This window comes from Lontra canadensis, unplaced genomic scaffold (assembly GCF_010015895.1).
Source record: "Lontra canadensis isolate GAN:19392208 unplaced genomic scaffold, GSC_riverotter_1.0 scaffold3, whole genome shotgun sequence".
NCBI classification, from domain to species: Eukaryota; Metazoa; Chordata; class Mammalia; order Carnivora; family Mustelidae; genus Lontra; species Lontra canadensis.
Genome location: NW_022630997.1, coordinates 4821902 through 4848396, shown reverse-complemented (window position 1 = coordinate 4848396; position 26495 = coordinate 4821902). Strand labels below are relative to the sequence as shown.

The 26495-nt window shown below is 33.8% G+C and overlaps 1 protein-coding gene across 1 annotated transcript in view; it reads left to right on the top strand.

The window, feature by feature from the left end:
• The window catches only part of ATRNL1 (attractin like 1), a 794045-nt gene that overhangs the window by 395842 nt on the left and 371708 nt on the right, over positions 1 to 26495 (top strand). The window contains exon 26 of the mRNA XM_032878996.1: positions 1616 to 1694. Within this exon, the coding sequence (XP_032734887.1) occupies positions 1616 to 1694 (79 nt within the window). The remainder of the gene's footprint in view (positions 1 to 1615; positions 1695 to 26495) is intronic.

Sequence of the window (26495 nt, the reverse complement as noted above, 5' to 3'; positions counted from 1 at the left end):
ATACCGGATAACAGATTAGATAATGCAAATGGAAATACAACTATTGTGAGATTGTATGCAAAATCAGAGTTCCCAACAGTTGGGGAGGAGAGAGTTTGAGGCTTAAAAGCTGGATTTGAACTTTGACTCTACCACTCACTCGCTTTTTGACTATCAGCAACTTACTTTGAACTTTCTGAGCCATGGATTTTTCTTTTTTAAAATAAGAATAATATATTCTGTCTGGGAGTGTTCTTCTAAAACCAAACCCATGCATCAATGTGAATGAAGTATTTGGCACAGTATCTGAGATGTGTTCAGTGCTCACTGGTTAGGTGCTAGAATTGCCATTTTCATCAATGAAGGATATTCTAAGATCTTCTAGTGAAACAAGGAGAAAAAGTGTATTAAAGAATTAACAAGGATAGAAAGCACTAAAATTTACACAGCTTATGAGTGAATCAATTTAAGAATACAGAGATTATCAGTTAAGGATGAAGACCAGTTTTTTTGTAGTGACCAGTGACTACTGAATTTACTCATATCTTGGTCTATTCGTTGCATAATGTGTGACCACAGAGCAGAGGGAGGGAAAACAGTGGTACATGGTTGGAACCAATGAATCGGATTCACATGATTCTGTTACTTTGAGATTTGTTAGTCTCAAGTCACTACTAACAAAGTATCCTGCATTTTTATATCTTGTTGCATATTATACTAAATATGTATAAACACTGTAATTGAATTGTTTCTTTGTGTAAACATTAGTGTATACTAGGTTTTCTCAACTTAAGTGTGACTGATATGTTGGACTGGATAGTTCTTTGTCATTGAGGACTGTCCTACGCCCTGCAGGATAGTTTAAAAAGCAGCATCCCTGGCTCTATCATCTGATGCAACTTATACCCCATCAATGTTGTGATAATCACACACATCTCCAGACATTGCCAAATGTGCCCTGGGGGTGAGTAGGGAACAAAATTGTCTTCAGTTGAGAAATGCTGGAATATTCTCATATCTAAAATAGTTACCAGGGGCGCCTGGGTGGCTCAGTGGGTTAAGCCGCTGCCTTCGGCTCAGGTCATGATCTCAGGGTCCTGGGATTGCGTCCCGCGTCGGGCTCTCTGCTCAGCAGGGAGCCTGCTTTCCTCTCTCTCTCTCTCTCTCTCTCTCTCTCTGCCTTCCTCTCTGTCTACTTGTGATCTCTCTCTCTGTCAAATAAATAAAATCTTAAAAAAAAAATTAAAAAAAATAGTTACCAATAAGATAAAATGAATGAACCTGTGTGAAATTTAGATTTTTACAGTTGCCAGCTTTTATGACTCAATAGCAATTCTAAATAGATTTATGTTGGGTATAAGACCAACACAGCTATAAACTCACAGTCCTTCTGACAGGGAAAATCTTAAAGATAGACTATCCTGTATAACAAGAATATAAATAATTATTCTACATGTATACTTTGTTTTTACTTGAGAACATTTTAAATGCAGCTAATTTATCCATTTTTGCTTTAATTATTTACCAAGGCAGAATGGTTAGTTCTATATATTTTTAAATTCTATACATATTCTTGAATATTTCATTACATGTTTCCAGTGTATTAAGCACAAATTACTTGTGTTTTATTTTCCAGTTGTTTTTTATCCTTATTGCTGGTAGCTGCAGTGGTGTGGAAGATCAAACAAACATGCTGGGCTTCTCGACGGAGAGAGGTATCAGTAATATTACTTAATCTTTTGTTTAAAGATCTGAGTAAACATGAATCTGTATTGCTTAATTAACCTGTGTCACTCACATACAGAGTTTCAAGTCAGCCTTACTCATTACGATTGAACAAATCGATCTAGAATTTTTAAGCTTTAGAGTAAACTTTACCACTGTCATTTAAGTCAGTATCTATAGAAATATTGGTTAATTGCAATGTTAATTGCAAAGCTATTTCATTTTGAATAGTATTAGAATTCATATTGAATTTATGTCTTAATATTGTTGATTAAATGATTTGCAATCTCTTTAGGTAGTTATAAAAACAATTTATTTTTATAAGTATCTCTGTTATAATTTAAAAGAAAATTCTCAGTGATAAATATTTATTTTTGGCTTTTATCGCCTAGATTTTTTTAAGTAATCAAATCTTTACCATTTCATGATTATCTGATAATTCAAGTATGTTGAAGTGCACCTCAATTTGATACATCTCTGTGTCAGAATTAATCATTTATGTTCCCTCTAATCCTAAAATTGATAAAAAACCGTAGTACTCTTGCAGAATAACTAATGATATAAATATATTAAATAGTTTCATAACTTTGTATTATTAGTCAATTGAAAGGAACAAAACAATATAATAATCTGGGAGTATAAATGTGCAGTAGATTTATTGTTCTATACTTATATAATGAAAAAGCAAGTTTCTGTTTTTATTAGTATTATAGTCTATGAATATTAATATTAGCATACTGTTATTAGTATTAAAAGTATTCTATTTGCTGTTGCATTTTGCGGTATATTTTCTATATATAATTTTGTGCAACAGTATGAAGCAGTAGTATAATTGCTTACCATCTTTTTCTCCACATACAAAATATTATATTTGAAGATTTAAAACTAATCCAGAATATTCTAAGCTATATAATTAGTGAATGAGATGAATTGTTCTTATTCTTCAGTTTTCAAACATCCATGAAAACTCAATGTGTGCCTATAATATGTTTGCCAACTTTACAGATCTCCCTCAGAAATAAATAATTCATCTCAATCATCTCTGTCTGATTTTCGGTATATGGCCGATGCAACATCAATAAGAATATACTTGGTATGACTCTATCATAAAGTAATCCAGTTGAAAGGATCTTATTAAATATAAATACATAAATATTTGACAAGAAGTGGAATTCTGTGTGGAGTCGTCTACACATGTTAAACCATCTGTTAGGTGAAATTATGGATTCTGGAAGTAAAAACAATCAGTAGGCAGGCAATGTGAAGGCCTTCCATAATGGCATAGGCCAAATGACAGTTTATGCTTCTAATCATTAGAAAAGAAGTCAAGATCAATCAGGTAGCTTGGGTTCTGACCTCATTATGACTAACACTGTTTAAATATCTGATTTCTAAAGTTTATAGAATGCAGCTATATAAATGTAGCATTGTGAAAAGATCAGTATATGACTGTCATTAACAAGTTTCTGAAAATGGTTAAGTGTCCTAATTGAATTTCCTTTCCTCTAACAAGAAGGGATTGTACTATAAAACTAATTCCTCAAGATCTAGGAATATTTAGGAATATTTATACATAACAACTAAAGTTTAAAAATAGTATTAAATATTTGAGAAAACTAATGTGAATAGTTCATTTACCTATAAAACTTCCACACTTCTCAAGATGAGAAATTGCTTTTGGTTAGAATTAATATCAATTCAAGGAAATAGTGTTGTTTTTGCATATTAGAAGTTCTAGTAAGCTGATATTAAACTTTAAATTGTAAAATACAAATTTAATTTATCTTTTTATTGAAAGTCAAAATCTTTCAAAATATGTGCTGCACACGGACAGAACAGGGAGAAATAGGAAGGGAGAACTTAGATTAGGACCACTGGGCCATTTCTAATCTGTGCTCCTAAATATTACTGTGTCCTCTTGATATTCCCTCGATATAATATCCCTTTGTCTAGAGCTCATCTGGGTAGTGAGTCTTATAATAATGATTGAATTTAATTTGTTGCCTCTACTGAAGTACAAAATTTATCTTGTTGAGATGTCATGTGATGTTTATAATATCATTTTAAAAATATCGTGAGGTGTTTTCTCAAATATAATTTTATTAATCTTTTGAATACAGAGCTCTAAATGTCATGGAAACTATTCATATGTTGATGCCCAAGTCAAGATGCCATTTTGATGACTTACAGATCAGTTATTAGATAATAATTTTGTATTATTAAAAGATTTTCATTTTGGTTTTAAATGCCCAAAGACTTTTAACTACAGTAGTTGTAGCTAATATAACAACCCCATTTATAGACTTTATTTGGATGGAGGTAAAAATGTGTTTTTATTTGATCTTCTCTTTATTCAGTTTTAACTACTAGGTTAACACAGATAGTCCCAAAAAGGAAAGATCCAGTATGTTTTCTTTATGTGATATGTCACTTTCTCTAACATTAAGACATCAACTATTGTAAGCCTCAGAGGCTCCCTATGATTAGTACAAGGGCAATTTATTTGAAACAGTATATGAAAATTATTTAAAGGATTCTCCTTTCTTAATATTTCTGTGATTTTTGTTAGAGGAATTATACTATTTGCTTTTCTAAATATTAGGACTGGTTTAAAATGAAAAAAAAAATCTTTGGATTTTTAATATATATTGTTGAATCCAACCAGTCATGTTGCTTTTTTAAAAAGAAACTGTTTCACGGTTTGATTTCTCATAAACATATCTATACTGTTTTTGTGGTGTAATTTTAGTAATCGAAGCCTATTATTGATGTAACACTTTTTGAATAACACTCCTGACAACTTACGGGTTCTTAAAAACACAACTACAAAGGACTTTCATTTAAATATACCTCTTCATATAGGAACTTCACATTCATTTCTGTGATACCCTATTAAGAATATGAACATTTTAATGTGGATGGATGGAAACAATAAATGGATATTGATAAGTGGAAATATTTTAATAGACTACAAGGATAAGTTCATTTTTTATAGTTTGTACTTATTATAGAGGTATTATACCATTTTATTTCAATGTTACATTTAATTTTAGATAAATAGTCATTAGATTACAAAAATATTTGTTAGGAGCAAGTATACATTAAAAGGAGTCTATTGAAATATTGTCATGCTTAATAATTTTCATTTTTAAAGTGAAATTTGAGTTTTTAGTGAGTATCATAAGGCACAAACCCATCCAAATGTTATAATTACTGCTTGCATTGAAGATATTTAATCTTATGTTTGACTAAGGTGAGTGAAAATATCCTGCATATCTTAATAGTTACAAGAATTTATTTCTTTTGAGTTGAAAACATTTTCTCCCACATTTTGAGTAGTTTAATTACAGTTTGCCTCAGTTAAAATCTAATGGCAGGGGTGCTGTGGTGGTTCAATTGGTTAAGGTTCCAACATTTGATTTTGGCTCAGGTCATGAGATCCATCCTGGGCTGGAGCCCTGCCTCTGGCTCCTCACTGGGTGTGGAGCCCAGTTCAGATTCTCTCTCTCTCCAGTCTGTCTCCACCCCCGTCCCCAACTACTTGTGCAGGAGCCCACATGCTTGTCTCTCTCTTTAAAAAAGAAAAATCTAGGGGCACCTGGGTGGCTCAGTTGGTTAAGTGCCCAACTCCTGATTTTGGCTCAGATCATAATCTCAGGGTCCTGGGATCAAGTCTGTTTTGGGCTGAGAGGTCAACAGGGAGTCTACTTGTCTCCCTTTTTCTGCCCCTCTCCCCACTTGTACATGCATGCACTTGTGTGTGTGCACACTTGAGCTTTCTCTCTTAAATAAATAAATCTTTTAAAGAAGTCCAACTGCAAAATCCACAGACTAATAAATCCTGTAGGCAAATGTGAGGTTATTTATTTTATTAAGAAAAGATTTATTTATTTATATATTTGATAGCGTGATCATGGTGGGGGCGGGATGGGCCAAGGGAGAGAAAGACTCTCAAGTGGACTCTCAACTGAGCACCAAGCTGGAGTGGGGCTCCACCCAGGGCTCAGTCTCATGACACTGATGTCATGACCTGAGCCCAAACCAAGAGTCCGTGGCTTAACCGACTGAGCCACACAGGGCCCCTAAGGTTATTTCTAATCAACTTCATGTTACTAGTGGGTTTGTGTGTTTGAATGATTGTTACATTTCCTCTATCAGCAACTTGCCTTCTATAATTCTCTTTAATTTGCAGTCTTTAAAAGTTAAAGAAATATATTACTGTGGAGCTTTACCACCTGATTTGCTTATCTTTCATAATCAGGTATGATTTTCTAATGCTTGAAAATCAGTAAAAACAGCTTTGTGTGGGATAAGACAATGTCCACTGAGCAACTGATCTTGTGTTTATGATGCGCTACTTTCTTGCACATTTTGTAATCATGCTGCATAAAACCTAGATTTGAATTTAGCATTATCAACCTGGAATTTGAATTAAAAATAAACTAAAACCCAGAGATAAGATTCTAGTAGCGATGAGTAGCAAACTACTTTTCTAGAGGCAAATACATGGTCTTTCCATCTCTATCTAATTGTTTTATGGTCACAAAAATAGAAGTAATAATATCATGAAGTTATGCTTTACTGAGGTCATGTCATGGGTAAATAATTAATGATAGAATATTCTCTGAGATGCTAAATTTGTGGTAAATGGATTCCTATTAATGCAATGTTGCAGTGTTTATAAAATGAGTTGCCCTACCTCCTTAGACACCCACCTTATTTAGAGAGAGAGGAGTGGTTACAGTGAAGAGAGTAATGAGAAAATGTTATTTTGGGTGGAGAAATTAAACATAATAAATTATATACTTTATGCAACTTCTTACAGAATTTCTTAGTACTTTATATTTTATATAATGTTTTATATACTATTTTATATAATGTTTACATATTTTCATGTCTAGGTAAAGATTTCCATAAAACATTCTTTTGTCAAAGCAAGATTTTTTAAAACCATAAATAATGCACTCAAATAAATCTCTCTTTGTATTTAATGGCCTTAGTGTTAATTTATTTTTCTTATCATTTTCTCTTATTGGATTTCAAAATGTAATGATTCCCTTGCTTTATTTATTTTTCACTTTGTCCTGTAAGACTAGAAATTACAGATGTTCAGCATGTCTGTTTATATTATCATAGTTTTAAAAACTATAATAATAGTTATAAAAAATAACTTCAATTGAGAAGTCAATATGTATAGGAGCATAAGATTTGGAAGTTAGCTGATTTTTGCCTTTATACCTGTTGCTAAAATCTTATCGTAGGTATAGTGCTTTCATTTTGTTCAATTCAGCAAAGATGTATTAATCTCTTGCAATATTCCAGACAGATTGATAAATACTACAGATATAAAGAAAAAGATACAGATTCTTTTTGGGGGAATAATTCATACCTTTAGCAATTTTAATAAGATACACACATACATGTACACACTCTCTAAGGAATACTTCATTTTACTTTGTTGTGGTATCATCCATAGGGGGAGATACAGTATATCAAAAAATTTTCTGGAAGTTGGATTAGTAGTGGAAGTAAATACAAATTGTTGTATAACTGTACATAGAGTTAATTTCTACAAAAAAGATATAAAAATTTTTAGCATTGTACTATATATTTATTATTACAATTATAAAAATTGCCTGAAATTATAGTATGTATTTATTATATGCTGTATCTTTAACTTAGACCCAATTATTTACATAGATTAAGAAATGGCCCGGAATATCGTATTTCTGTCAATAAATTTTAATCTGATTGACCATAACATGTTATAATATAAACTAAGAATCTGTTTGTTGTAGGGGGAATATGTTATATTTCATCTAATATTATGATAACTCAATCATTATTTGATGTACCATTTAGAAGGAAAATACAGTGACAATTAAACTATGGGATAGTACTCTCACCCAAAATATTTATTTTATGCTTACTGAAACTGCTCTTATAGACTTACTTAGATAGAGATTTTATTATATATCATTCACATAATGTACACTGAAAGGAAAGTACAAGCAAAATAAATTGATAAGGTATTGCTACAACTTATGTACATTCTTAGTCCAATTTTTTATAAATCACTTTTCGATTCAGGTAAATGTTTTGTTTCACATAGTATCATTGACTAGAATAATCAAATTTGTGTCTTTGCAGGGCATGACATATATATCATAAATGGCCTCTGGGCCAGTAGTGGTTGTGTGATTTCACTGATTATAAGACACATCAGGTTTTAGAGATATTAAGATGTGAAAACAAAATGTGTCTTAGAATCAAAATATGGTAGGGTTTACTTTATAAGGTTTTTAGTATTAAGTGAATTAATGCACGCTAAGTTCTCACCTCTCTGCGTTTTCCTTACCAGACTTCAACAAATGTTAACCGTTATTGTTATTGATATGTAATATAAATAATGATTAACATTAAATTATTCATTAATATTAGTAACAGCAACTCCTATATATCTTGGGTTCTTCTCCTCCATGTATACTCTAACACGGTTGTTCTCAATTCAGTAGGCCTTTAGAATCACCTTTTGATTTTTAAAAAAATTATATTTATGTATCCTTGAGCACCACTCCATTGTTCTGCCCCCACCAACCTATAAATCAGAATTCTGTGAGGCTCAGCTTTATGAGTCTATTTTTAAAGCACACAATCAATTCTAATATGCACCATTGGCATTGAAACTCTTCTTTGGCTTTTACTCTTAGAGAGATGGAAAACCATTGAAGGGATTTCAACAGAGGAGATAAGTGATTTGAGTTAAAAAAAAAAAAGATATTATTTAAACTGATAATTCTGCTATTGTGTTGAGACTAGACCAAGGGAGATGACTATGGAGGTTACCACTCTACCTGGTGAGAGATGGCAATTGCTCAGATCAAGAGGTGGCAGTGGATATGGCAAGAAGTGATCAGATTATGGATATGTTTTGGAGATAACACAAATGCATGGATAGGGAGGTATGACAAAGTATTAAACCAACCATGACTTCAAAAGAGCATAAACCAAACATGACTTGAAGGTTTTGCCTGAACAACTGTATAGAGATAAAATTGCCATCAACTGAAATGAAGTTAATTGCAAGTAAAATTGGCTTGGGGAAAGGAATTTAATTTTTACATGTGAAGTTTGAGATATCTATTGGACATCCAATTAGATAAGTCAAGGAAACAGGAGTTGGCTCTGGCATATGGTAAAAGATCTTAGCAGGAGAGACAAATTTGGGAATCTCAGTATATCAATGGTATTTAAAAGCAAGGGACTAAGGGCGCCTGGGTGGCTCATTGGGTTAAAGCCACTGCCTTCAGCTCAGGTCATGATCTCAGGGTCCTGGGATCAAGCCCCGCATTGGGCTCTCTGCTCAGCAGGGAGCCTGCTTGTGATCTGTCTGTCAAATAAATAAAATCTTTAAAAAAAAAAAAAAAAAAGTAAAAGCAAGAGACTAATAGTATCACCAAAGGAGGAGGATTAAGCCTTACAGTGTTCATAATGTAATGGGTTGAATATGTCACCTCCCAAATCCATATGTTGAGGCCCTAAACCCAAATGCTATGGTATCTGGAACTGAGGTCATTAGGAGGTCTTTAGGCTTATATAATGTTGATATTCTTATGATGGAATTAGTGCCTTTAAAAGAGGAGCAGAGGAAGCATGCTTTGTCTCTGACAGTATATAAAGAAGAGGTCATGTGAGCACACAATGAGATGGAAGCTGTCTGAAAGATGGCCCTCTCCAATAACCAAATCTGCCAGCATCTTGATCTCAGACTTCCTAGCCTTTAGAATTGTGAGAAGTAAATGCCTCCTGCTTAAGTCATTCTGTTTATGGTATTTTGTTGTAGCAGCCTGAGCAAACTAAGACATTCAAGATGATAGAGAGAAGATAAAATCAGCAAAGAATACTATGAAGTTGGAGAAAAGCTAGTCAATGTGGGTTCTCGGAAGCTGAGGAAACACTGTAGAAGAGAAAAGAGTTTTCAAGTATCTCATAGGCTGCTGATGGGCAAAGCAAAATTGTAACTAAAAATTGATCATTGGATTTAACTATTTGGAAGTCATTTGTGACCCTGGCAAGAGCAATTTTAATGGATCAATAGCTATGAAAGCTCAACTGAAGTGTGCTTAAAAGAGAACAAGAGGAGATGACTTCCAGAGTAACAGTAAAAGGAGCTCCATGGACTTATAACCGTAGCTGACAAACAACTCTAACTGGTGAACATTATTTTTTTTTAAAGATTTTGTTATTTATCTGACAGAAGAGAGAGGTCACAAGTAGGCAGAGCAGTAGACAAAGCAAATGGGAAAAGTAGGCTCTCTGCTTAGCAGGGAACCTGACATGGGTCTTGATCTCAGAACCCTGGGATCATGACCCAAGCTGAAGGCAGCTGCTCAACCCACTGAGCCACCCAGGCGCCCCTGGTGAACATTATTTTTAAAACAAATAAGCATCTCTGGAATCTGTCTTAAGTGCATACAGCAATTCAAGAAAATCTAAATATTAGTTAAAAAGAAGAAGAAGAAGAAGAAGAAGAAGAAGAAGAAGCAGAAGCAGCAGAAGCAATAGCAGCAGCAGCAGCAGCCAGTAGCATTTGAGCCATGACCTGCTCTCTTCTTATCCCCTCTCAGCTCAATATGTTCTCATCTCCCACAACCTTTGCCCAGTTAGTTTGCAGAGGTTCTATTTCAGGTAAAAGCAACTGAGATCTGAGGCTCTTTTCCTTCACCAAGCCTTGTCTTATTGGTCAGAGTTCTTCCTCCAGGAGAGTAGACTGAGAATTCCAGAGTCCCTATTGCCCTCATCACACTTTACTCAAAGAGTGGAGATTTCGTGCCAGTGGAGACAATCTGACAATATAAGGGGCTGCCATACCTGTCTGGCCCTATCCTCATGAAATAAGAGAGTCATTTGAAAGAGGTATGAGCCACGGTCTCCACCACCAGCTCTGGAACTGTGGCACAGAATTTTTTTCCACGGGAAGAAGTTTGTTTGAAACAAACTATGAAGAAGTTCAACCCTGATGGCTTCCTTGAAAAAAAAAAAATGGACATTGTGCTAGTAAAGAATGCAGAAGAGCCTGATAGGTCAATCATAAATCAGCTAGACATTTATCAGAACAATCCAGTGATAGAGAAAGTTAAGATCTCTCCTAGGGTTATAAAAATTGTCAAACGCGAGTCTCAAATATTACCCTACAATGGACCCAGAATTAATTGAATCAGATTAGGGAGCAAATTAAACATGAGAGCATTATCAAAAACAATAGTCAGTCATCAATTCGTGGAGACAAACTAGCTGGGTGTGATACCAAAGGAGGCAGGGGGCTTAACAGAAATATCTTGGGTAGACACAAAGAGAGCCCTGATAAAACTAGTTATCCCGCATGACCATGCGCATGCCCAAAGCTGCATCCTCTGAGGAGCAACATCACAGGCTGCACTACAGAGAAAACAAACTTCACGAAAATACCCCCACCAAGTCACTAAACAAATCACTATACAGAATTATTGTAATCTATTACCTATTATTGTAATCTATTACCTAAAATGTCAGTGTTTTTCAACAAAAATTTATGGGACATGCAAAAAGAGGGAATTGTGGCTCATAGACAGGACAAATAGCAGTGGGTAACAGAACTTGCTTGTTAGAGGGCCCTGCTGTCAGAATTAGCTGACCAAGACTTTAGAGCAGCTGTTGTAAATATGTCCAAAGAACTAAAGGAAACCATGACTAAGGTAGGATAGAAATATCTCATAAAACCGATAATATCAATAAAGAGATAAAATTATTTAAAAAAATGAGAAGCTAATGGAAAATCAGGAATTGAGAAGTACAGAACCATGATAAAAAAATTTACTAGAGAGACTCAATGATAGATTTGAGCTGGCAGAAGAAAGAATTTATGAGCTTGAAAATGGATCAGTAGAGATTATGAAACAAGAACAGAAAGAAAAAAGAATGAAAAAAATAAGGCCTAACAGAAATACAGAATACCAGTAAGTACACCAATATATGCATAATAAAAGTGCCACACGGAAAGAAGAAAGAGAGGAGCAGAAGAAATATTTGAAGAAAGGCTGCCTGAAGTTTTAAAAATACTTAGAGATGAATGAAAATGAAAACACAATATACCAGAATTCACGGGATGAAACTAAGGCAGTGTTCAGTGGGAAATAAATATCTGTGCATGCCAGTATTTAAAAGAAAAGATACCTTAAATCAGTAGCTTTTTAAAAATGTCTTAATTTAAATTACAGTTAGTTAACATATAGTGTAATATTAGTTTTAGGTGTACAATCTAGTGATTCAACATTTGCATACAACACCCAAGTTCTCATCACAAGTGCACTCCTTATTCCCTAACACCTATTTCACCCATCCCTCCATCCCCACCTCTCTGGTAACCATTAATTAGTGTGGTCTCTAGAGTCAAGAATCTATTTCTTGGTTTGCCTCTGTCTCTCTTTTTTCCCCTTTGCTTGTTTGTTTTGTTTCTTAAATTCCAGATATGAGTGAAATCATGGTATTTGTCTTTCTCCGACTGTTATTTTGCTAAGCATAATAATCTCTAGCTCCATCCTAACCTTCCACATTAAGTAACGTGAAAAAGAAGAACAAATTAAATCTACAGGAAACAGAAAAGGAAGGAAATAATAAAGATTAGAGAAGAAAGTAATGTAACAGAGAATAGGAAAACAACAGAGAAAATCAATGAAAAAAAAGTTGTTTCTTTGAAAAGATCAATAAATTGACAAAATAGATAGACTGACCAAGAATAAAAGAGAGAAGAGTCAAATTGCTAAAATCAATACTAAAAGCAGAGATACTGTTACCAAACTTTCAGAAATAAAAAGTATTCTAAGGGTACATTATGAACATCTGTATGCCAACAAACTGAAGAATTTAGATGAAATGAAAAATTCCTAGAAAGGCATAAACTGCCAACATTGATTCAAGAAGAAATAGAAAGTCTGAATTGATCTATAAAAAGCAAAAAATTGCATTCAAAATTTTAAAATTTGCCTCTAGATGCATGAGCAACCTGTCTGTAACAAGCACATCTACTGTCCGATCTTGCTTTGTTTGTTTGTTTCATGTTTTTATTTAAATTCTAGATAGTTAACATTGTAGTGTAATACTGGTTTCAGGAGTAGAATTTAGTAATTCATCACTTACATACCAATCTTGTTTTCTAATACAGCTTTCCAATAAAAGGAACCAGGGCTCCTTGTAGAACTGGCAGCTTGTAGAACCAGAGCAGAAAACACACACACTGAGTTTTATAGTGCCAAAATATAAGGAAGTCCTCAAAAACACACACCTCACCATGATGGGAGTATGTCAAAGCGACACAGAAGCCACAGTAGAGACAGCTCGCAGTGATAAAAGCTGGAACAATGTGAGCATTAAATTAAACAAAGTAATATTGTATTATAACCCAAAGTATAAAATAAATTAATCTATACTGATAAAAACAAGTAATTGAATAAATAAATGGAGGAGAATTGATATTCTTCCATGCAGAGACATTCCAAATAATTTATGTAGATATTTTGCCCTTAGGAAAGTTGAGCACAACTTCATGCTCCTTAATGTGAGCCGAGTGACATCCTTGAGTCACAGCTGTGCTAGAAATAATACTAAATGGCACTTGACACATACTTTCATTATCTAGAACTTACATGGTATTCTGGTCACAGTGGTATATTGTGTTTGTTTAAGTTTTTTCGGTATCAGTATAATTATAGTTTAATTTGGTTTATTGCCATTCACCAAAATAATTCATATAATTTGTGGTATTTAGGTGAACCACTATTGGAGCATATTGAATGAACATGGTATTAGATTCACTCATGAATCTAATATTGAAATGTTAGTCATTTTGGTGTATTAATTATTCTGAGTCTGAATTCCGCTGTTATAACCAATACTTTGAACAAGGATAGACAATCAAAGCTTGATTTTTTTTTTAATTATTCTCACAGACCATTCAAACTCATTTTCTGCACCCAATTTGTTCCTGTTCCTTGAGTAGCTAGGGACAGGCATGATTTTTTTTTTCTCCTTTCTTTTCTAGACACATGTTTTCCATTTTGTGGGTAATTTGATACAACAAAATTTTATTCTTATGCTGGAGGAGATTTTTAGAAGTCATTCTCTCTATTGGAAGTAATCATGAGCAGATTGTGATGAAATTAAGCATCAACTTTGTTCTTTTTACTTTTTTTTGCATTTTGTCTTAATATCTATTTTTAATAGATAATATATCTGTGTTTCAGAATTTAAAATGTGCATCCCTGTTACCTTGTCACTCACTTCTTCCCTCCTCATAGGTTTTGTGTGTGTACGTTTGTATTCTTTTGAAGCTATTTGATATATACACCAGTAAATGTGAACATACATTATTTTTCCACATTATTTACTCTAATGGTAGCATGTTATATACACTCTGTTTGGTAGATTTTTACATAAGTTTTAAGGTCTAATAAATTCTTGTACTTCTAAATTATTACTTACTTAAAAGCAATACTTCTCATCTATTAATGAGCAGTCGAGATGTATAAATTAATACTTTCATGATACATCACATTTTGGTGATTTTGTAATCTTTTTTTCTGTTTTAATTATTTCTACAATGTAGCCATACTTAGGATATTCTTTCAAAGAGATTTTTTAAAGAATTCCAAGATACCAGTCTAGCTATGTAATTCTGAGAAATTTTTTTTTTTAAGATTTTTAAAATCTATTTATTTGTCAGAGAGAAAGAGAGCACAAGCAGGCAGAGTGCAGGCAGAGAGAGAAGCAGTCTCCCCACTGAGCAAGGAGCCCCATGTGGGATTCGATCCTAGAACCCTGGGATCATGACCTGAACTGAAGGCAGCAGCTTAACCGATTGAGCCACCCAGGCATCTCATGAGAAATAATTCTTAAAACTACACTCCAATGGAATACTTCTCAAAAACTCATGGCTCTTGTTCAAATGTATAATAGTCATATGAGAAAATTTACTAAGTATTTCAGTAAGAAATTTAGGGCACAGCAAGCTAAATCATAAACTTAGAGAGTTAAATTAAAATATTGGCAAGTTACTTTAGACGTTTTTGTAAATTGTTTGAATTTACAAACAATTGCTCATCATAATGAGCAAATGCAAAATAATAAAATTTAGCTTTTGCTACATTTTCCTTCATTAAATTAAAAGAACCAATTATATATAAATAACTGTTTTTTTTCTGTTGCTGTAGAAAAACTTTCTAATTGTATAGTCACTACATCATGTTATTACAAATTTGTACCGTATCTCTATGTGAAAAAATAGTATACACTTATGCCACTCAAGTACTAGTCTTTAATCTAGTACATGTAGAGCAACTTGTGTTTACTTAACTTTGGCCAAAATTCCTTGCTTGGGAAGTTGACTTATAATGATTTTGAAACACAAACTCACCACCTGCTAATAATTTTAAATGTATCAGATTTCAAATCCACATAGTATTTTTAAGTAAAGTATGTAAGATTATAATTAAAAATCCAGAAGTCATCATTTATTTTGGCTGTTTCCTTTTCACTATGTGTAATTTTTGCTATCAATTTTTTCTATTGGTATAAAATCATATTTTTCTTAAAAATGCCAAGTTACTCAGCATTATTTACAATAGCCAAAATATGGAAGCAAACCAAGTGTCCATTGATAGATTAATGCATACAGATGAATGGAGATATATATATAAAATGTAATAATGGAGTATTACTCAGCCACAAAAAAGGATGAAATTTTGCCCTTTGAAACAACATGGTTGGAGTTAAAGAGTGTAATGCTAAGTGAAATAAGTCAGAAGAAGACAAATACCATATCATTTCACTCATATGAGGAATTTAAGAAACAAAACAACCAAAGCAAAAAAGAGACAAATAAACCAGACTCTAAAATACACAAAACGAACTGGTGGTTACCAGAAGTGAGCTGGATAGGGAGAATGGGTAAAATAGGTGAAGGGGATAAAGAGTACATTTATTGTGATGAACACTGAGTAATGTATTGAATTGTTGAATCACTATATTGTATATCTGAAGCTAATATAACACTGTCCTTAATTATCCTGGCATTTAAAAAAATAAAAATAAAACTGAATGCCAAGTTATATCTGTAAAAGCACATCAATTTCAGTAATGTATAGGTCAGCAAGATCCTACTTAGACTATTTCTTTTAAGGTGCCTCACCAAAAATATTAACTTCTCACTTCTTCTTAATACATCCTGAAGTTCTGACATCGTGGACTCCAATGAGGTTTATAATTGGAATATTGACTTTGACTTTCAAAAACATACATAATTGTTTAAACAATCTTATATAAGGCTCATAGTTAAATCAAAATGAAAGGTATACACCATTCTCAGAAGCTGGTTTCGTATTGTATCATTGAATATAAAACATTTATCTCAAACAGATATAGACAATTTATTATTGCTTTCAGAATAGCTATTTGCCTAACACATGAACTAACTATGAATTAAGCAGTAAGTCAGTTTTGCTTCCTTTACAAAATTAGTAATTTACATATAACCTTTGGCTATTCCTTTATCTTAAAGTATTGATACAAATTGCATAAAATTATTTTCTATATAGAAAATGCTTTGAAATGTAAGATTTAATTAAAATGCACTACTATTTTAGGGTAGTTGTATTATAAATGATACCATAGAGACTACCATGGATATTTAAGGAGTCTGGATGGAATGTATAAAGATGCTAAATTATAACCTTTATGGATGACTGTAAGTCATTTTATCAATTATTTGAAACAAGTGAAAAATGCCAAAGTATTTAGAGTATTACTTTTTTAATACATCCTGTACTAGAAATTATACTGTTTCTTTCCATAACAGCCTTTTTCATATCAAGGTATACATTAAAAGGATAAGTTCTTAAAATACTCTAAGGTAAACAGGTAAGACTTATTGTGAATGCAGGAATCCTACTCAGGGTCTCTAGCATAGACCCCTCGAGGCTTCCCAAGAAGTGAGGACATCAATACATTAATGACCTATTACCACACACTAGTTTGTGAACCATACCCCAATTACTGACAGCTGAAATCCAGGTTTGGAGAAGACACGGTAAATGGTGCACTTGCCTGTCAGATAGGTCCTGCAAACTCTGTTTACCCAGAGCGCCTTATTTGCTTAGCATATTGTTAGCAACTACCCAGGACTGGGTAAACAACTCTGTTGTCTTTCATTCTAAAACTTTGAAAAGTTCATAGGTTCTTGTTAAGATTGAGTGTAGAATCTTGTGGTGGCTAGAAACTTAAGTGGCTGGATGATGATTGCTCAGAATATTAATATCTTAGATCATAGCTTTTTATTCTTAGTATTTCACAAGTTAGAATCAGTAAATGTTTTAGACTGCTATCCTGTTTTTTCTTTACTGTGTATGGCAAAGTGGATTACTCTGTTTTAATATATCGCTGAGATGAATGGGGGTAATTTTTTTTCAAATGAAAACATCTCATTTTGTTTTAGAGATTAATTCATAATTAGGGTTTGCCTAATTAAATTTGTTTTCCATTTAATTTTGATGGATCTATTTTATCAAGAAAAATATAAACTAATTGAAAGTTTATATCAGATAAGTGGTTTATATCAGATATTATATCATATAAGGCCTTATATGCCAATAACCAATTAAAAGATAAAAAAAATTTAAGATTCATTTCATTTTGATGTCTATGTTGATAGTTTTAGTTTTAGTTTATTTTTAATTTAAAAGTATAATCATATACTGATTCAAATTGTATGTAAAGATATAACTGTAGATCAATGTAGGAACATATTTTTTCCTTATTTTGTTAGGACTTACTCATTTTTTTACATCTTCTAATTAGGAAATTACCTGCTCATTAGTGAAAAACTAGGTATTTTAATAACAGGTATTTTAATAACAAAAAGTTTAATTAAGATGGTGAAAACCAAATAAATTCTCCAAAAAGTTCTTGCAAGGAGAAGAAAGCATAATAATAAGTAACAATCACAATGTCTGTGATTCCTTTTTGTTTAACCTTTATAAAACCTTTATCATCTTGCTACCTGATAAGTGAAATATTTGGTGGCAGCTTGAGTACTATCATCCTTTATCTAGTTGTTACTCTACTTAATATGCCTCATTATTGTGCCTAGAATTACTTTTTATTTTTCTTAAGATAAATGTTTGATTTCAAATGAAGGTGACTTTGATGCTCAAAGCTGGCAGTTAACGATAACAGTGAAATAACTTTTTATGTGTGTGGTACATAGACTCATGTCTAGCAGAGGTTATTGTCATACATAGTAAGTGGCCGGCATATTTTGTGCAGGCTATTAAATCTTGGTGATATGTGTTATTTCAGCTACAGGCAAAAGGATATTATGGTAAGTCCTTCTTAATATTGAAGTTTACAAGAAATGGAACACATTCTAATTGGCTTCACCTTTTTTTTTAATGCCAAAAATTTAATATTGAAAGTGAACTTAATAATCTGAGTACAGGAGCATTAAAGAAAATAAACGATATCCATTGAAGGTTGGATATCCAATTACTAAAATCATGTTCTAGCTTTTTATTGTATTAAAGATTTTAAATTCCAGAAATATCACTTTGGTAATAATATTTTCAGTTATTTTGACCATAAAGACATATTGATCATATCTACAAGGATTGGGTATTACCCTAAATTTCTATGCCAGAATTTAGATCTTGAATATAAAACCCTCAGCAAGTTCTCAATGTTTGGTCAAAACTCAGATTTTATTGTAGCAAGAACATGATGTGGTGAGTAAAAAGCAAGTACAGATTCTTTTGAACAGTATTTTTAAATTCATTTTATAGTACAAGTTTTTATTTTAATTAGTATAACTTTTAGATGAGTAATACATTCACATCATTTAAAACTTAGAACAAAATAGACTTCAGAGAAAGATGGTGGAGTAGGAGGACACTAAACTCATCCTTATCCCATGGGTACAACTAGATAACACTCACATTAATGCAAATAACCCAGAATGCATCTGGAAGACTGGCTGAGAAACAGATTATCACACTGGGGAGCTGCATAGGGAAGAAAAATCCCCATAGCATTTGGCTTTGAAAATATATAGAACATTCCACCTTAAAACAACAGACTACTCATTCTTTTCGAGTATACATGGAACATTCTCCAGAATAGATCACATAATGGGTCACAAATTGGGGTTCAGCTGATACCAAAAGATTGAGATTATCCCCTGCATATTCTCAGACCACAATGCTTTGAAACTGGAACTCAACCACAAGAAAAAGTTTGGAAGGAATTCAAACACTTGGAAGCTAAAGACCGCCTTGCTTAAGAATGTTTGGATCAACCAGGAAATCAAAGAACTTAAACAATTCATGGAACCCAATAAGAATGAAGAACTTTGGTCCAAAACCTATGGGATACAGCAAAAGCAGTCCTAAGGGGGAAATATATAGCCATCCAAGCCTCCCTCAAAAAAATTGAAAAATCCAGAATACACCAGCTCTCTTTACACCTTAAAGAACTGGAGAATCAATAACAAATTAAGCCAACCCCACTCAAAGAAGGGAAATAATCAGGATTAGAGCAGAGATCAATGAGATAGAAACTAGAGATACAGTAGAACACATCAATGAAACTAGAAGCTTGTTTTTTGAAATAATCAGTAAGATCCATAAACCATTGGCCAAACTAATCCAAAAGAGAAGAGAGAGGACTCAAATCAATAAAATTATAAACGAAAAGGGAGAGATTATGACTAACACCAAGGAAATAGAAACAATCATCAGAAATTATTATCAACACTTATATGGCAATAAGTTAAGCAACCTAGACGAAATGGATGCATTCCTGGAAACCTATAAACTTCCAAGACTGAATCAGGAAGAAACTGACAACCTGAATAGACCTATATCTAATAACGAGATTGCAGCAGTGCTCAAAAACCTCCCAAAAAACAAGAGCCCAGGACCTGATGGAGTCCCTGGAAAATTCTACCAAACATTCAAAGAAGAAATAATACCTATTCTTCTGAAGCTGTTTCAAAAAAACAGAAACAGAAAGAAAACTTCCAAACTCTTTTTATGAAGCCAGTATTACCCTGATCCCCAAACCAGGCAAAGACCCCACCAAAAAGGAGAATTTCAGACCAATATCCCTGATGAATATGGATGCTAAGATTCTCAACAAGATCCTAGGTAATAGGATCCAACAGTATATTAAAAAGATTATCCACCATGACCGGGTGGGATTCATCCATGGGATGCAAGGGAGGTTCAGCATTCACAAATCAGTCAATATGATAGAATAAATTAGTGAGAAAAGAAAGAAGAACCACATGGTTCTCTCAATTGATGCAGAAAAAGCATTTGACAAGATACATCATCCGTTCCTCATTAAAATGATTCAAAGTATAGGGATTGAGGGACCATTCCTCAACTTCAGAAAATCTATCTGTGAAAAACCCACAGCAAATATCATCCTCAGTGAGGAAAAGCTGACAGCCTTCCCTCTGAGATCAGGAACATGACAAAGATGTCCACTCTTTCCAGTCTTGTTCAACATAGTACTAGAAGTCCTAGCAACAGCAATCAGACAACAAAAAGAAATAAAAGGTATTCAAATTGGCAGTGAAGAAGTCAAACTCTCTCTCTTTGCAGATGACATGATACTTAATATGGAAAACCCAAAAGACTTCACCCTCAAACTGCTAGAACTCATACAGCAATTCAGTAATGTGGCAGGATACAAAATCATTGTACAGAAATCAGTTGCTTTCTTATACACTAACAATGAAAATATAGAAAGGGAAATTAGAGAATCGATTCCATTTACTATAGCACCAAGAACCATCAGATACCTGGGAATAAACCTAACTAAAGAAGTAAAGGATCTATACTGGAGGAACTACAGAACACTTATGAAAGAAATTGAAGAAGACACAAAAAGATGGAAGACCATTCCATGCTCATGGATCGGAAGAATAAACATTGTTAAAATGTCTATACTGCTAGAGCAATCTACTTTCAGTGCCATCCTGATCAAAATTCCATCAACATTTTTCAAAGATCTGGAGCAAACAATCCTAAAATTTGTATGGAACCAGAAGAGACCCTGCATTGCTAAGTAAATATTGAAAAAGTAAAACAAAACTGGGGGTGTCATGTTGCCTGATTTCAAGCTTTACTACAAAGCTGTGATCACCAAGACAGCATGGTCCTGGCACAAAAACAGACACATAGACAGAGACCAGTGGATCAGAGTAGAGAGCCCGATATGGACTCTCAACTCTATGGTCAAATAATCTTCGACAAAGCAGGAAAAAAATATACAGTGGAGAAAATTCTCTTCAATAAATGGTGCTGGGAAAATTGGACAGCTACACATAGCAGAATGAAACTCAACCATTCTCTCACATCATACACAAAGATAAACTTGAAATGGATAAAAGAACTCAATATGGCTTTGAAAATAAAAGGGTCTGAATCTCCTGGATTCTTACAACCAAGGTGACTTAAAGCCAGGAACTTTAAAAATCAGCTGACTCAGCTCTGGGAGAGCCCAAAGGGTAATAGGAAGTTAAGTCTTCACCCTTAAAGAGATAGCACAACACACAGCCAGAAGCAGTAGTTTGGAAGGTACCAGGGACATACTTGAGGGAAAGTTAGCTATTAATCTCAGAATTCCCTGAGGGACTTCTACAGGAACAAAGGAGCTGGCAGGCACCATTTCCCTCCCCTATCCCCCAGCATAATCATATGTCCATCTGCTACAATCAGTGCTTTCACTACTTAATGCGCTTACACTGCACTTTGCCCCTGCAGCCAGCTCTGCCTCAGTCCCAGTGCTACAGGTACCCTCCCCCAGAAGACCAGCACAAAACTTCTCCATACTACATCTCCCAACCTCTTGCAGAGGACACATGCACCTTGTTAAAACTGCACTCCCTACACTTTGTGGAGCTGCTCCAGCAAGACAGTTTTCGGTCTCTGGGGCAGCTGTATGTCCCTTGTGGAAGAGGACCAGTGCCACCTTGTTAAAAGTGTGTCCTCCACCCACTACTTTCAAGAGACATAGCTGACTTTCCTAACACACAGAAACAGACACATGATAGGCAAAATGAAGAGAGAGAAATATGAACCAAATGAAAGAGCAGGACAATATCACAGCAAGAGACCTAAGTAAAATGGAGATAAGTAATATGCCTGATAGAGAATTTAAAGTAATGATCATAAAGATACTCACTGGACTTGAGAAAAGAGTAGAGGACATCAGGAAGACCCTTAACAGAAAAGAACCAATCAGACATGAAGAATACAATAATTAAAAATACACTTGACAAAATAAATAGCAAACTAGAGGGAGCAGAGGAATGAATGAATAATGTGAAAGACAGAGTAATGGAAAGTAATCAAGTTAAGCAAGTGAGAGAAAAAATATGCACAATGAAAACAGACTTAAAGAACTCAGTGACTCCATCAAACATCGTAACATTTACATTACAGGAATCACAGAAGTAGAGAGGGAAAGAGGGGCAGAAAATTAATTTGAAGAAATAATAGCTTAGAACTTCTCTAACCTGGAGAAAAAAAACAGAAATCCAGATCCAGGAGGTACAGATCCCCCAACAAAATCAACCCAAGGAGGCCCATGCTAATACATAGTAATTAAAATGGCAAATATTAGTGACAAAGAAAAAAGCTTAAAAGGAGCAAGAGAAGACAGTTACATAGAACAGAGTCCCCATTAGGCTATCAGCTGATTTTTCAGCAGATACTTTGCAGGCTAGAGGGAAAGGCACTATATATTCAGAGTGCTGAAAGGGGAAAAGCTGCAGCCAAGAATACTCTGTCTAGCAAGGTTATCATTCGGAATAGAAGGAGAGATAAAGAGTTTCCAAGACAAATAGAAAATAAAGGATTTCATGACCACTAAACCACCCTACAAGAAACATTAAATGGGACTCTTTGAGTATAAAGGAAAGACCATAAGTGAGAGTATGAAAAATAAAAGAATGCAAAAGCAGTAAAAATAAGTAAGTCTATGAAATTCAGTCAAGGGACTCACAAAAGGATGTAAAATATGACACCATATATCTAAAACTTGGGGTGGGAGGAAAGGAATAAAGAAGGGATTTAAACTTAAGTGACCATCAACTTTATATAGACTGCTACCTGAAGATATTATATACTAACCAAATGGTAATCACAAATCAAAAACCGAGTAATAGATATGCAAAAAATAAAGAGAAAAGAATCCAAGTGTATCACAAAAGAAAGCCAGCAAACCATGAAAGAGAACAAGAGAAGAAAATATCAGTGAAAAAACTACAAAAATAACCTCAAGACAAATAACAAAATGGTAATAAATATATATCTCATAGTAATTACTTTGAATGCAAATAGACTAAATGCTGTAATCAAATGACATTAGGTGACAGAGTGGATAATAAAACAAGGCCCATCAATGTGTTGTCTATAAGAAGGAGACTCATTTTAGAGCTCAAAATGCCTACAGATTGAAAGCAAGGGGATGGAGACATATTTGTCATGCAAATGGATGTCAAAAGAAAGCCAAGGTAGCAATACTTATATTGGACCTAGTAGACTTAATTTTTAAAAAGATTTCATTTATGTATTTGAAAAAGAGAGAGAAAGAGAAAAAGCAGGGCAAGTGGCAGAGGGAGAGGGAGAAGCAGTCTTCCCGCTGAGCAGGGAGCCATTTACGGGGCTCCATCCCAGGACCATGACACGAGGGGAAGCCAGATGCTTTACCGACTGAGCCACCCAGCTGCCCTGACAAAGTAGACTTTAAAACAAAGACTGTTGGTGCACCTGGGTGGCTCAGTTGGTTAAGCATCCGACTGTTGATTTCAGCTCAGGTTTTGATCTCAGGGTCATGAATTCAAGTTGCTCGTTGGACTCCACATTGAGCATGGAGCCTACTTAAAAAACAAAACAAAAACAAAAACTGTTACAAGAGACAAAGAAGGACTATATAATAATAAAGGTGACAATTCAACAAGAAGATATAACAAATCTAAATATTTATGAGCCAACATTAGAGCACCCAAATGTATAAATTAATTAATAACAAACATAAAGGAACTAATTAATAGTGATGCAAAAATAGGAGACTTTAACACCCCGCATATCAATGGATCATCCAAAAGGTCATCCAAACAGGAAATCAACAAAGAAACAATGGCTTTGAATGACACACTGGACCAGATGGACTTAACAGATATATTCAGAACATTTCATCTTTAAACAGTAGAATACACATTCTCTTTGAGTACACATGGAACATTCTTCAAAATGGGCCACATATTAGGGCACAAAACAAGTCTCAACAAATTTCAAAAGACCTAAATCATACCATACATTTATTCTGACCACACACTGTGAATCTAGAAATCAACCATAAGAAATAATTTGGAAAGAACACAAATACATCGAGGTTAAATAGCATGCTAAAAAATGAATGTGTCAATGAGGGAAGAAATTTAAAAAATACATGGAAATAAATGAAAACAAAAACACAATGGTCCAAAATCTTTGGAATGCAGGAAAAGCAGTTCTAAAAGGCAAGTTTGTAGCAATATAAGTCTACCTTAAGATGCAAGAAAAATATCAAGTAAACAACCTAAATGTATGTCTAAAAGAACTAGAAAAATGAGAACAGACAAAATCCCAAACCAGCGGAAGGAAGGAATAAGATTTATTATCACAAAGATTACAGTAGAAATGAGTGATACAGAAACTATAACAAAGCAAAACAAACAGTAGAAGAGATCAATAAAACCAGGAGCTACTTCTTTGAAAAAAGAACAAAATGGATACAACTCTAGCCAAACTCATCAAAAAAAAAAAAAAAATTATAAACAAAATCGCAAGAGAGGAGAAATAACAAACTTTACCACAGTAAAAAAATAAGTGTAAGAGAATATTATGAAAAATTATATGGCAACAAATTGGAAAACCTAGAAGAAAAGCATAAATTCCTAGAAACCTGTAAATTCAGAAAATTGAATCAATCTGAAACAGAATTTTTGCACAAATCTATTACCAAAAATAAAATAGAAACAGCAATAAAAAAAAAAAAAACAACTCTCAAAGTCCAGGATCAGATGGCTTCCAAAGTGAATTCTACCAATCATTTAAAAAAAGTCAATATCTATTCTTCTCAAACTTCTCCAAAAAACAGAAAATGAAGAAAAACTTCCAAATTTATTCTATGAGGTCAACCTCACACGGATACTAAAACCAGACAAAAACACCACAGAAGGGGCGCCTGGGTGGCTCAGTGGGTTAAAGCCTCTCCCTTGAGCTCAGGTAATGATCCCAGCGTCCTGGGATTGAGCCCCACATTGGGCTCTCTGCTCAGTGGGGTACGTGCTTCCTCCTCTCTCTCTGCCTGCCTCTCTGCTTACTTATGATCTCTGGGTTTCAAATAAATAAATCTTAAAACACACACACACACACACACACAAAGAGAACTATAGGCCAGCATCTCTGTTGAACATAGATGCAAAAATCTTCAACAAAATACTAATAAACCAAATCTAACAATACATTAAAAAGAAATCATTCACCATGATCAAGTGGGACTTATTCCTAGGATGCAAGGAGTGGTTCCGTATTTGGACATCAATCAACATAATACAGCACATCAAAATGATAAAGAATAAAAACCATAAAATCATTTCAATAAATATAGGAAAAGTATTTGACAAAGTCCTGTACCCATTCATGATAAAAATATAATATTAAAGACAATATATGAAAAATCCACAGCTAATATCATTCTCAATGGGGACGTACTGAGAGCACTTTCCCCTAAGGTCAGGAACAAGATAAGGATGTCCACTCTTACCACTTTTATCCAACATAGTACTGGAAGTCCTAGCCACAGCGATCAGATAATAAAAGGAAATAAAAAGCATCTGGATCACTGAAAAACTTTCACTATTGCAGATGACATAATATTATATATAGAAAACCCTAAACACTCAAATAAAAAACTACTAGAACTGACAAATTCAGTAAAGTCACAGCATACGAAATCATTGTGAACAAAATCTGTTGCATTTCTATACACTAATGATGATGCAGCAAAAAAAGAAAATAAGAAAGCAATCCCATTTACAGTTACACCAAAAAGAATAAAATGCCTGGGAGTAAACTTAACCAAAGAAGTTAAAGACCTGTTCTCTGAAAACTGTAACACATTGATGAAGGAAATTAGAGATGACATGAAGAAACAGAGACATTCCTTAATGCTCATGGATTGGAAGAACAAATATTATTAAAATGTCTATGCTACCCAAAGCAATCTACGCATTTAATGCAATCCCTATGCAAATACCTACATGCAAATACCAACAGTATTTTTCACAGAACTAGAACAAGCAATCCTAAAATTCATATGGAACCATAAAAACCCCAAATAGTAAAGGTAATCTTGAAAGAGAAAAAAAACAGAGGTATCACGATTCCAGAGTTCAAGTTCTACAACAAAGCTGTAGTCATCAAAACAGTACGATACTAACACAAAAACAGACACATAGATCAAAGGAATAGAATAGAAAATCCAGAAGTAAAATCCAGAAGTAAAGAAGTAAAAAGTAAAGTTAATCTTTGACAAAGCAGGAAAGAATATCAATGAGAAAAAGTGTATTCAATAAATGGTTCTGGGAAAGCTGGACAGCAACATTCAAAAGAATGAAACTGGACCACTTTATTATACTATACACAAAAATA